This window comes from Mesocricetus auratus, unplaced genomic scaffold, assembly GCF_017639785.1.
Source record: "Mesocricetus auratus isolate SY011 unplaced genomic scaffold, BCM_Maur_2.0 Super-Scaffold_100008, whole genome shotgun sequence".
NCBI classification, from domain to species: Eukaryota; Metazoa; Chordata; class Mammalia; order Rodentia; family Cricetidae; genus Mesocricetus; species Mesocricetus auratus.
The window spans coordinates 56,059,561-56,073,637 of record NW_024429192.1 but is presented as its reverse complement, the minus strand read 5'-3'; the positions used below and the strand labels follow the sequence as shown (position 1 = coordinate 56,073,637).

At 42.1% G+C, this 14,077-nt stretch overlaps 1 protein-coding gene across 3 annotated transcripts in view; it reads left to right on the top strand.

Moving 5' to 3' along the window:
- The window catches only part of Mylk (myosin light chain kinase), a 176,552-nt gene extending 170,577 nt beyond the window's left edge, over window positions 1–5,975 (top strand). For 2 of the 3 annotated variants that reach the window (XM_021228014.2, XM_021228015.2), the window contains 2 exons: window positions 67–198; window positions 3,901–5,975. In XM_021228014.2, the coding sequence (XP_021083673.1) occupies window positions 67–198; window positions 3,901–4,151 (383 nt within the window). In that variant the 3' untranslated portion in view covers window positions 4,152–5,975. The remainder of the gene's footprint in view (window positions 1–66; window positions 199–3,900) is intronic. The other variant, XM_013114547.3, reaches the window with a different exon arrangement.
- Window positions 5,976–14,077: the final 8,102 nt, after the last annotated feature.

The following is a 14,077-nucleotide window of genomic DNA, read 5'->3' as shown; positions in this document are numbered from 1 at the left end:
AGAGATTTAAACTCAGGGAGAGAGGAAGGAGATGAAGGTTGACCTGGTCTCCTCTTGACCTTCTAGAAGATGTCTCCCAGGCTTTCCTTGAGGCTGTTGCGGAAGAAAAGCCCCATGCGAAGCCCTTTTTCTCTAAGACCATTCGTGATCTGGAAGTTGTGGAGGGAAGTGCTGCTAGATTTGACTGCAAGATTGAAGGTAAGCTGTGGCCAGGTCTTTCCTTGCTCTACTCGGAGATGGCTGCACATCGGATCCTGGGCAACATACCAGGCCTGTACTGCTTTGAATGATAAGAATAGCCAAAACCAAAGGGACACTGGGTCCCTTTGGTCCAAAAGGACCAATTTCTGCTCTCCCAACCTCCTGAAGGCTAGTGCCAGTCAGTGATTTTACCACAGTCCCAGTTCATACTTCTTTATACCAGCTGCTAGACCTACATAGACCACCATGGGCCTCCATAGCCGTAGGACACACATAACGGGGACTTTTCAAGCCACCGAGAAGCATGTGGGTTGGCCATAAGAGGCTCTGCAAGGGTGGTTGGCAAAAAGTCCAACGACTGGAGTCAGCCAGCTTAACTGCTCATCAGCAGGCTGTGCCCAGCCCCTCATTTGTTAAATGATATTTAACATCTGGAGTGGTCCTAGGGGTTCTATGCGGCCATGTGTAAACCTCTTACTTCTTTTCTTTTTTTGGGGGGGGGGGTTAAGACAGGGTTTCTTCTCTGTGTAGCCCTGGCTGTCCTGGAACTCCTTTTGTAGACCAGGCTGGCCTCGAACTTACTGAGTTCCACCTGCCTCTGCCTCCCGAGTGCTGGATTGAAACCTGTAAATTATTTTAAAAGGTTTTAAAGTAAAGAGGAAAATGGTAGGTTGGTAAGGGCTGGAGAGAGAATGCACAGCAGTTTACAGTAAGGAAACATGGAACCCCACATGCAGAACCAGCCTTCAGTCTGTGCTCTATTTCTCATGGGGTGTCTTGTGTAGTGTCTCTGTTCCAAGGAGTCAGGCAGCCCTATGGTAGTGAGTGAGCAAAGAACAGAGGCCTCAGGGATCAGAGCCTGAGTCCCATAATCAGTAAAACCATGAACAAAGAACAGAGCCTCGGGGATCGGAGAGTGAGTCCTAAGAAATTAGTGAAGCTGATGGCAAAAGCCTCTCTGTTTCAACAGATTACAACATTTTGAAAAGGTAAGTGGCAGGATGAAACAGGCATCTTGGCTTCAAGCCTGTGCTCACATGTGCCAGCAAAGTAGAAGTTATCTCCCATTCTGATCTGACCAAGTAGAACAGAAAAACTTGCCAGGCAGTCTCTCCGAGGTCACATAGCCCAGCGTGGCAGCTACAGTCAGCCACACCTTGTACTTTTGTGTGACTCTCCAGCACTGGGCTCTCATTGCCTTTTGAGTAAAGTAACCCTATATTAGGAAGGAAGAAACATCTTCCTTCATCTTCTTTTTATAACAAAGAAAACAGAACAGCCAATTCAGGAAAGGATCTGATATGAATTTACTATATGGCTGAGGGTGTAGCCCAGCTGGAGAGAGAGCAGTTGCCTGACATGTGTGAGGCCCTGGGTCTAGTCCTGTCTAACACACACACACACACACACACACACACACACACACACACACACACACACACGCATGCACGCACGCACGCGCACACACATGCACGCTGACTAGTATGAGACTTTTTAGGACAGAGGGTTTGTTGACCTGCCACGCCATGATCTGGCCTTGAGGCAGGAGAGTGACTAGGAGCATTGTGAGAACCTTGAGAGAGCTGCTTAAAATGAAAGAGTATGAGAGAGAGCTGTTGTGCACAGCATGGGGATGAGGGTACAAAGTGCCAGAGGGATCAGCCCCCCAAACAACGTGGATATTGGACATGTATAAGCTTGGGGGCAGGGCTGGTAAGAAGTCCACACTTTGTCAGGCCTTGTTTATGTGACTTCCATACTTGAAGTCAATTACTGAGTAGGACCATTAATTTCTCCTTGAGCTTCAAGGGTGAGAGGATACAAGGTCAAAGCACACACACACACACACACACACACACGAGAGAGAGAGAGAGAGAGAGAGAGAGAGAGAGAGAGAGAGAGAGAGAGAGAGAGAGAGAGAGAGAGCTGCCATCAGAGGGTCACCTGTTGATCTAGTCTCTCATTGTGACCTGCATCTTAAGGCAGCAGGCCAGTGGTCTAATAGATGTGCCTCATGTGGTGATGCTCAGGTCCTGACGTTGGGGACTCCACTGGAAGCTCTAGAGTAAGGCTGTTGCTCAGATCTTCTCTATTGTCACTGGATCTCTTTTGTGTTTTTCCCCCTTTGGATTTTTTAAACATATATTACGATGGCAGAGTTATGATCTGTTGTGTTTTTTTCTCTTTGAGATGACCTCCTTGGTATTTGCATAACTTCTGACTATAGACCTGATGTAAAACCAGAGCGTATGGAAAACAAAATTGCACTTGAAAAGAATACTAGAATCCTTGAGCTCTGTGTGTATTCTTATACTGCCAGGGGCTACAAGATTGTTTTTCATCTAAAAATACTTCTACAAATTTTAGGAACAAGTTGGTTGTAATACATTACATATTGAAAAATACACATAGACAAAGTTGGTGACAGATGTATACACATAATTTTACAATATATAGTACACTTATATTTATGTGTGTGTGTGTGTGTGTGTGTGTGGTTTTTTTTTTTTTTGATTTTTCAAGACAGGGTTTCTCTGTATTGTCTTGGAGGCTGTCCTGGAACTCGCTTTGTAGACCAGGCTGGCCTCGAACTCACAGAGATCCACCTGCCTCTGCCTCCCGAGTGCTGGGATTAAAGGCGTGCGCCACCAACGCCCGGCTATTTATGTGTTTTTATTCCATATATTTTAACCCTGATCTTTGTAGAGACATGGCTAGTGCATAATAACATCAGGCCAGCCACTGGGACCCATCCCTAGAGACAAACAAACAAACTACCTATTTGTGGCCAAACTAAGATACGGTTTCTCTTTCTTAGCAGTATTACAAGCTCCCTCATCTGATGTTTTATATAGCCATTACTTGCTGCATGGAGTTAATGTTTGCATATAATAAATTTATCCATTTTAGGTTTACAGCTGAACTATTTTCAGAAATTCACCTCATGCAACAACTGTCACACCCAATTTTAGAATGTGTGCAACTCCAAAAAAATCCCTAGTACCTGTTTTTTTTTTTACTTTTAATTCAAATTTAAGTTAAGCTTTTATACATTTAATTTTCAAACATTTTATTTTCATCAAGATGTCTAGCCTTCGTTGTACAGTTAGAATTTAGACAACATTTCTGGATTACCCTCTGTCCAACTGACAGTGAGGCATTGTAAGAGTCACTGACATTCTTGGTGCACACCTGTAGTATTGTGAGAGTCATTGATATTCATGGTACACACCATAGCATTGTAAGAGTCATTGACATTCATGGTACACACCTGTAATCTCAGACATTCATGGTGCACATTGATATTCATGTGCTACATGCTACACACCTGTAGCATTGTGAGAGTCATTGACATTCATGGTGCACGTCTGTAATCTCACACATTCATAGTGCATGCCTGTAATCTCAGCACTCAAAAGGCTGTGGTGGGGCTGGGGGTGGGGATTGAAAGTTGGAAACTAACCCAGGTTTCAAACCTTGACCTTGTTCCAAACAAAAACAAGCTTCGAATATTCTATTTGAGGTTTAGGAAATGAGTCTTTACAGCATATGTCCATACTCCAGCATAAATATGGAAATATACCCTAAGAGCCAACATCACGTTTCAATCAACAGAGATAGCTTGAGAACCACTTGATGATGTTGATAATAATTTCTGGTAACAGGTTCTGCAATTTGTGTTCTATCCCTGTGCTGCAGGATACCCAGACCCTGAGGTTGTCTGGTTCAAGGATGACCAGTCAATCAGGGAGTCCCGTCACTTCCAGATAGACTACGATGAAGATGGGAACTGCTCTCTCATTATTAGCGATGTCTGCGGGGATGATGATGCCAAGTACACCTGCAAGGCTGTCAACAGCCTCGGAGAAGCCACCTGCACTGCGGAGCTCATTGTGGAAACCATGGAGGAAGGGGAAGGGGAAGGGGGAGAGGAAGAGGAGGAAGAGTGAAGCAAAGCCAAACAGAAGCAGTTCCTAAGTCATTTTAAAAGGACTAGCTCTTTAAACTCAAAAAACTCAAGATAGAAAAGCACATAGTGTGGTAGATTATCTAGTTAAGTCATTTGGAGGTTGATTCATCAGCAACAGTAGTTGGTACCCAGCAATGTTATTGATGGGCATTAATTTGAATTAGATAGCACCTTAAGACACTAGTGCAGCTAGATTCCATGTGGGGGAAATAACCAGCAACTTGTGTAACCAATTTGACTTTAGAGAGAGAATAACTAGAAGTATTTACCTGGGAAAAAGTCATACATTTCCCAACTGAATACACTCCTGAAAAATAAAGCCACCACCAGAGCCCTGAGCCTCCTGCTGTAGCTCAGTCCAGATTCCCTGGAGGAAGAATGGCTCTCTACCCCACCCGTCTGCCCCCACCCACCCACCCCAGCTTTGATCCAGAGAACCAGCTTTGTCCCCATCCTGCAGTGTCTCATCCTGAAAGCAGTTGAGCCATCCTGACATAGGAGACTTCCAACTCTCCACTTTCAACCTCCCATTTCTCTCCCCATTCCACCTACCACTTTTCCTGGCTCTAAAGCTAGCGTGAATTGCAGCAATGAGAACATTAACTATGTTTCTTACATCCTGAAAACAGAAGCCCTGCTGATAGATGACTCTGGCTTCCTTGGAATAATAAAATCTCCTTTCCTCTAAAATCCATAGGAAACTAACTCACTCCTCTTTGCAAGTGTCTGGCAGCTTCAGACATTTGCAGGAGAATCTGTGAAGTATGAAAAAAAAGTCCTTGCTAATGTGCTTTTTTTCTTAAACCAGGATTCATATTTGTGTTAACACACTATCAGCTTGCATGTGCAGTAGATGTTTCTGCATCTGGATATAGGAAGCCCAGTTTGCTGGAATGCTGGTTTTAATTATTTATTGGGCACTATGAAACTGATTTCAACTGGGGAGCAACTGTAGAACTAACTCCATGTACTTTGGAAGCTCCTTCCAGACAGTCTGAGTTGAATACACCTTCATCCTGAACACACTTCAAAGAGTGTGGCCTGCCTTATGGGGTCCGCCCTTGTTTTCCTTCTTGACTGTGCAGTTATGCCTTGCCCCCAGCCTTGAGCTACATTCTTAGACTTCCTCATGCACTCAGACTTGCATCTTTAGGAATTTTTAACTTTCTTTCACTTCATTGGCACTTAATTTTTTTTCTTATAAAACTTTTTGGAGGTCATAAACAAAGACCATAAACTGATATCCTAGTATGTTTCCTCTGTGTGTGTGTGTGTGTGTAACATTCCAAATACTTTTGTTCCACTGTTTGTAAAGTGCAACAAGTTAATATTTCAAAGGACTTTTTAAAATAGTTCCTTAAAAATCAATTTTAAATTACTTCTGTGCAACCCTACACAGTATGGACATTAGAAACTTGATATTTCTTAGTCTTCCTATCTTCCATCTTACTTTGGCTGCTTTGTGTTGCTAGTTTCAAATTGCCAGTATTTTCCCTTTTTTGCTTCTTAAGCAGTTACACTATCTTTCATTATAGCCACAGTAGTGCCACAGTTTATTATAATAAAGGGGTTTTAATTTGACTTAGAGCATTCAAAGTGTTTTTCATCACTTTTGTGTTTATATTATAATCTTTGTGTGTATGTTGTGTGTATGTGTGCATGGGTGATTATACGTGTGTTTATAGGTTAATGCCTTCCTGGGACTGTATCAATGTTCTCTCAGTTTATTATGCCATCCAAATGGTGAATGAGAACGCTACAATTGCAGTTAGATCACAATTTTTAAATAAAGGATACCACAGTGCATGGTGTTTGTTCCATCTTTGTACACTTTTCTTTTTTCAATACTAACTGTGGAGTCTGTGAATCATCTTGTGATTACAGGCAAACATTGTGCCATATGATTAGGAAGAATTGGCTTCTAGAGTTGGGGAGATGTCTCATCTGGTAAAGTGCTTGCAGCCCAAACACAAGGAACTAAGTTCGGATCTTCAGCATCAGTTTCAAAGCCAGGCTCAGCAATGAGCAGGTGTCACCCAGCACTGTGAAAGCAGAGACAGGCAGATTCAGGGAAGCTTGGTGGTTAGCCAGCCTAGCCAATTAGTGAGCTACAGGTTCAATGAGAGACTATCTTCAAAACAAATACAACCAAAAACAAAACAAAACAAGATAGCGAGCAACTGAAGTAGACAACGCATGCCAACATCTGGCTGACAGGCAAACATGTGAACATGCACACACAAGCAAACATAAGAATTGGCTAATCAAGCCGAGCGTTGGTGGCGCACGCCTTTAATCCCAGCACTCGGGAGGCAGAGGCAGGCGGATCTCTGTGAGTTCGAGGCCAGGCTGGACCGACAGCCTCCAAAACAATACAGAGAAACCCTGTCTCGTAAAACCAAAAAAAAAAAAAAAAAAAAAAAAGAATCGGCTAATCAAGTTATGCTTGACCTAGTACCAAAATTAATTAAGATAGCTCCTGTTTTCACAAGTGACCTGATTTACACTTTAGTTCAAAGTCTCTCTCAAGGATCAGTTTAGTGTCATTACATTAGGAAGGATTTTCACATGGTTTTAGGACTTTATTGCTGCTGCTTGTTTGTGATTTTAAGAGTAGGTCTTACCTGTATTCTAAGTTCTATCACATTACAGAGTATCTTCATATTAGAGGTTATAACTCTATGAGTTTCTGTTAGGGACTTCTGATAAATTTTCACAAGACACCATATGACTCTATTAAACTAATTTTTTTCTCTTTCATTGGCCATAAGTAAAGGAGGGGGCTACAACTAAGTTATCTTGGTGGTTCACATTTGTTGATGTCTGTTAGGCAGACTTCTTGATCTCCAGGTAGGAGTTATGTTGCTAGGGCAGTGGCTTTCAACCTTCCTAATGCTGGGACCCATTCCTCAAGCAGTGGTGACCCCTAGCCATAAAACTATTTTTGGTGTTGCTACTGTTATGAATCATAACGTAAATATCTGATAGGTAGGATATCTGATATGTGATCCCTGTGAAAGGGTCATTTGATTCCAAAGGGGTCACAACTCACTGATATGTGATCCCTGTGAAAGGGTCATTCGATTCCAAAGGGGTCACAGCCCACTGCACGACAGCCGTAGAGACAGTCTTGCCCCAGGGGTATGTTAACAAAAGAGATTCTCAAATCAGGTTCATCAAACATTTATTATCAGAAAGCCATACTGTCAGTCACAGTGGTGCCATATATCTTTAATCCCAGTACTCAGGAAGCAAAGGCAGGCAGATCTCTATGAGCTTGAGGCCAGCCTGGTCTACATGATGAGTTCCAGTCCAGCCAGGGACACATGTGAGAGCATGTCTCAAAAAAAAAAAAAAAACCAATAGTAATCATGCTGTCTCTAGAAAGAATCTTGCATGCTGAGTTCGAGGCCAGCCTGGTCTACCGAGGGAGTTCCAGGACAGCCTCCAAAGCCACAGAGAAACCTTGTCTCGAAAAACTAAAAAAAAAAAAAAAAAAAAAAAAAAGAATAAAGAATAAAGAATCTTGCATGCTAACTAAAGGCAAATGCTTGCAATACACTTAGATAGAATTTAGCTGGTCAATTGGACAACTGGAACTATTTTACACATGAACTGTCCTTAGAACTTATGTGTCTGATTTACCCACACATTCTATTCCTTCTATAAAAGTTGCTACTTACTATATCTGGTAGCTTGTACCTCAGTTTCACCATCTAGTAAATTAACACAACAATAGCTCCTCATTCATAGGTTAATATAAAGAGTAACTGAGTTCATGCACAGCCCTGAGTCTGTGAAGGCCTCTACTCTGGCACACAGGTACTGAGTTTATGCCAGAAACCCTCTCCACCCCAAGGGAACTGATTGTAGACCTGTGGAAACAAAATGAATATTTGAAAAAGTTACAAGCTATGAAGATGGGAAGAAGTATTTAGATTCTGCCCCAAATAAGGACCTTAGACATTAAAATCCCCAAAGGATAGTTGCTGACATTATCTATTGTGCTGGCTAGTTTTATGTCAACTTGATACAAGCTAGAGTTATCAGAGAGATGTGAGACGAGAAAATGTCCATAAAATCCAATTGTAGGCAAGCTGGTAGAGAATCTTAGTTAGTGGTTGATGGAGGAGGCCCAGCCCATTGGGGGTGGTGAACCCCTTGGTAGGTAGTTCTGGGTTCTAAAAGAAAGCCAGTAAGCAGCACTCCTCCATGGCTTCTGCTGCCTCCAGGTTCCTGCCCTCACTGCTTGTGATGATTAACTGTTACATGGAGCTGTGAGTGAAATAAACCCTTTAACCCCCAGGTTGCCTTTGGTCATCTTGTTTTCATTACAGCAATAGTAACTGCAACTAAGATATCTATGCAACTGTATAAAAAAAATTCACTGGAGCAGTGATGATTCAACTCCCCTAGTAAGGAAAAATGTTAAATCCCAGTCTCAGAGCACTCCCTTCTTCATCGTTGAAGGGTTAGAGCATAGCTGACCTTATGAGTGTACTTCTCAACTGGTAGCTTTCTCAGCTTCACTTTAACCACATTTAACTTTATCCCCCAAAGTTCCCTGTTTTAATTGCTGTTTACAAAAGCAAATTCACATTCATTTGCTTTTGTCTGCATATTAACCACGGAACAAACAGGTTTTTATACAGAGGAAAAGGCTAAATACATATCTCTTTAAAGTTGTCTAGAAAGCTCAATGTGGAGACTTCTATTTTCTGGGGCACTGGAAGATGAAGAGTTTTAGAAACAGGAGGTCTCCAGAATAAGGGGAAGGCCACACGTGAGCTGCTAAATATAAGCAGTTACTCTATGTCTCGTCTGCTGCGCGGCCTGTGTCCGAGAACGTGCGGAGGGTGTTGGGGATTGACAACACAGAGACTCGTTCAACGATGTAAAGAAAACTTTAAGCAGGCCCCAAAAAGGTTCAAGAAAACTTCCCAAGAAAGGCTCCCTCCAGAGAAGCTTCTGCTCTCTCCTCTCCCCTGGCTGGTTCTCTCTGACCCCAGAAACTGATCTGGGCGTGGCAGAAGAGGTGGTTAGTCTTTGGACAAGGTCGAGGTCAGGGTGGTTTCTGTGGGCAGGCCTTTTCCAGGAACTTAATGCCCCCAGGCATTGTATTGTTTTTAGTAAACATGTTTTAGTAAACATTGTCTTACAGCTGCCTACTCCCAGGCAGAAGGGGAAGTGGGTCTCTGCTCAAGGTCTGGTGTTCCCACAACTCTATACTCCCCAGAACCTCCATGAAACTGATCTTAAAGCTATAATCCCTTGCGATATGAAATCTATCAGAAGTTTGGAAGGTAAAATAACTTTCTGCAGAGAAATAAGCCATGCTAACAAAAAATGAGTTCATTAAGCATTTGCACCCTCTAGGCTTTCCCAAGCCAGGCAAGTAAATTTGTCTTGAAGAAGTCACAAAGGGCTAGAGGCTGGTGAAGCCAGATACCTGTGAAAGGAAGATTCAAGATAATGAACCATGCAAGTCAAAGCCAAAATGAGAAGATCAGGCAGGGGAAGGGATTTCTGGGAGTTAGGTCAGACAAGGTAGAGAACCCAGGTACACAGCTTGAACACGTCAACAGCATCCATGTCAAGGATAGAAAAGAGCTTCAACCTAGAGAGATGACAATTGCTTGATGATAGCATTTTAAAGACAGGTTGACTTCCATAACTTGGTTGTTCCAGAAGCTGAATCAGCTAGGTGTTCATAACAACAGATGAATGCCATACTCATGTACCTAGAGCAGAGGCTGTTCATCTCCATTTACTATAACTTGCTGTCTTAACCACACCCTTTCTTCTCCCTGTATAGTGTATTCGCGAAGGGCCACACTCTTCTGCTCCCATTAAGTTACATGTATAACAAAAGTCAGTAGGTTTGTTCATAGACTTCCTAATGCCATTTATACATGCCATTGTAGTAACATAATTTGATTATTACTTAAAGCAACAACAAATGTAGTGCTGAGGAGAACAATGATTGCTTCTGTGAGAGCTAAACTGAGACTACTATTCATGCCTGGCACAATGAACACCTATGTTACCTCTCAAACCTCCCAAAACCTTGTAAAATGAAAGCAAAGGAACAAAAGGCACAACACCACCAGGGCAAAAGAAGGAGTGATTATTGTTAAATAAAAATTATAGGTCATTGGTTTGGACTAAGTTCCAGCACTACTCTCTCATAGGCCAAGTTAAAAACAAATGGAGTCATTCACCCTAAAATCTTACGCAACCATACTTAACAAATCTATTTAGCTGAAAAGTTGAGTTGGAGATGTATCCCCAGGATAGAGCACTTACCTAAAGTTCAAGTTTCTGGGTTCAAACCCCAGAACAATGAATTAAAATGTATCTAAAATAAACTGATGTTAATCCATTGGTTTTTATTGTTCAGTCTTCCCTAAGTTTTTTTAAGTAATCTTCTGCTTTTGTTTCTACTTTCTTCAGCCTTTTTCTATCTATAAAACCAGTCTCCTCTGCCCAGCATCACTCAACTTTAGACCTAAAGGTAAAGCCAGTGGAGATCCATAAACCAACCTATAATTTTGTATGCATTCAAGTATATGTGTGTGTACACATGTGTATGGAGGCCAGATGTTGATATTATGTGTCTCCTTCAAATTGCTCTCTACCTTAGTTGGGGTCTGAATGACTCACTGAATCTGGAGTTCACTAGTTGGCTAGACTTGTTGGCCAGCAATCTGTTGGGCTCCTCCTGTCCCCACCTCCTTCATGACCACATCGTGCTTTTTATGTGGGTGGTGGGACTCCAAACTCAAGTTCTCTTGCTTTCTGAATGAGTACTTTATGACTGATCCATCTCTTCAGCTCCCTGAATTGTTAACAAAATTACAGGATAGACAGACTGGGAATTAGTATTAAATTTCCGCTCTGCTGTTGTCTACAGAGAAATAAAAAAACACTCCAGAAAGCAAAGTGATTCCAACCACAGAATTACAAAAGCAACAAAAGTGGACATCACTATCTCTAGCTCATATGGTAGATGGCAGTTCCTTCCCCAGCTGTGGCAGAAAGAGGGACATAGAAAGGCTGTGGATTGGCAGGCAACAGTCTCACTGAAGAGACAAAGGGATCAAAGAGGAAATATAGGGGTTTGAGAAAAGGTTGTATACTAAACCTTGAACTGTAGCCCTCTCCCACTGGGTGCCTGCCAGAACTCTGATTGTCAGGCAGGACCAGATACAGAACATGTAAGCTCACTTACAAAATGAAAAGGTGGGGTCCTTATTGCTTGTTTTATTTTGTTTTCGAATTTCAAGACAGGGCTAAGGAGATAAGTCAGTCAATAAAGCACTTGCTTTGAAAGCATGAGGACTTAAGTTCAAATCCCAGAACCCACATTTAAAACGCCAAGTGAGGTGCCTGGGAGAGCTGTCAGCAACAGTCTTACTCAGTCCTGGGCTGTGTGCACAACAATTCCATGAAGCCAGGCAAGAAAAGCCCACTAGTGCAATAGCAACAAGAAAACTGCTTGTTATGAACTGCAGTGTTTTTACTGTGCAGACAGCTTTCTGCTCTTACAAAAGCACAATAGTTTAATCAAGTAAAAAACTTGTAATATTTTTCTATCATCATCACTCAACACATAACTATTAAATTAGTATATTTTTAGATTGTATTCTGTTAGAAAACTTGATTTTTAAAATTGCTACTTGAGTTGCTAACTCGCATTTCATCTTTTAAAACAAATTCTTAAACAAATTATAGCTGGAGGTTAGGACAGGATTTCCAAACAACTCTTGAAATGACCCTAAGCATACTTCTGCAGTTTTCTACATTTATAAAAAGCAGCATTGGCTGTGTTGATGATTACAAAACCAAAATAGCAAGTAACTCTGAAAAATGTTATCAATGCTCTTTATCAACAGCTCTCAACCTGTGGGTCACAAACCCTTTGGGGGTCAAATGGCCCTTTCACAAGGATCACCCAGGACCATAGGAAAACACAGATATTTACATTGCGATTCATAACAGTAGCAAGATTATGGCTATGAAATATCAACAAAAATAATTTTATGGTTGGAGTCACCACAACATGAGGAACTGTACTAAAGGGTCGCAGCATTAGGAAGATTGAGAATCAATGGTCTTGAAAGGGAGTCCTTATTTCTTTTTATGTAAATATTTTAGGAGATTGAGATTTGCCAGGGGGGTCGAGACCCATTGATTGAGAACCACTGTTCTCAATAGAAGCATGAACAAGTTACATTTGGAATATGTGGTTTTCTCTCCTGCAACACACCTTACACGTGTGTGTGTGTGTGTGTGTGTGTGTGTGTGTGTGTGTGTGTGTAAGAGAGAGAGAGACAGCGAGGGAAAGTGGGAGGGAAATTTTTCTGTGTAGTGACTAAATATCCTGATAAAAGCTATTTAAGGGAGTATGAATTTATTTTGGCTAATGGTTACGGAGAGATACAGTCTATCATGGTAGGAAGGACATGGCAGCAGGCAGGGAAAGCATGATAGTAGGAATAGGATGTAAGAGTCTTTCTCTGTACCACCAGCTCCCAAATAATAACACAGAGACTTGTTAATTATGAAAGGTTAGCCGAACCAAAAAAAAAAAAAAAAAGAAAGAAAGAAAGCTTAGCAGATAGCTTAGGCTTGTTTCTAACTAGCTCTTATAACTTAAATTAACCTATATCCTCTATCTACATTCTTTTACCCAGCTCAGTTATCTTTACTCCACACTCCCCATCCTGCTTCCTCTCCATCTGGTTGGTGACCTCTGTCATCCCTGCCCTTCTTCTTCCCAGCATCCACTGTGCCTGAAAATCCTACCTACCTGTTGGCCACACAGCTTTTTATTATGGTATGTCACAATGATATACCTTCACACAGTGTAAAGGAGTATTCCACAACAATAGGAGGCTAGCCAAACTGTGTCCACACTCAGGAAGCAGAGAGTAAATAGGAAGTAGAGCTTCGCTATAAAACTCCAAAGCCCCTCCAGTGACTCACTTCCTCCAACAAGACTCTACCTCCCCAAGATCCCACAACTTTCCCAAATAGCTGGGAATTAAGTGTTTAAGCACTTGAGCCTATGGGAGACATTTCATATTTAAACCACAATAATGTGTATGTGTCATCTACTGATCCCAAGCACCCCATGTAGATGGGACTTGAGAACTAACTCAAGACACTGCTCAGTTGCTGATTTGCCAGTACTAGTTTGTTCTTGTTTCTGATTCTTCTACCTCTGCCTATCCCATGTATGTGACAGAATATTGTTTTCATATGCCAGTCAGTCTTGGTGTGTCTTGGACCATTTTCTGTTGCTAACTGGGTAGCATCTTCTTGGAGGAATGGGGAGGACAAGTAGGCTCATTTGGAAGAAAACTGGGATTTCTTTGAAACCCTCTCCTCTCTGAAAGTGAACCCAATTCCCCTAGAAAGTCATAAATCTCGCCGGGCTGTGGTGGCACACGCCTTTAATCCCAGCCCTGGGGAGGCAGAGGCAGGCGGATCTCTGTGAGTTCAAGGCCAGGCTGGACCGACAGCATCCAAAACAATACAGAGAAACCCTGTCTCGTAAAACCAAAAAAAAAAAAAGAAAAGAAAAGAAAGTCATTAATCTCTCAACAACCTAATTGACTTTTTTTTTTTTTTTTGGTTTTTCGAGACAGGGTTTCTCTGTGGCTTTGGAGGCTGTCCTGGAACTCACTCTGTAGACCAGGCTGGCCTCGAACTCACAGAGATCCGCCTGCCTCTGCCTCCCGAGTGCTGGGATTAAAGGTGTGCGCCACCAACGCCCGGCTCCCTAATTGACTTTTAAAGGCCCACTACCAATACTGCTATAGAGACAATCAAATATCTACATGAGTTTCAAAGGGGACAAACCAGATTCAAACCATAACAAAGGACTAGATCACTGGAAGT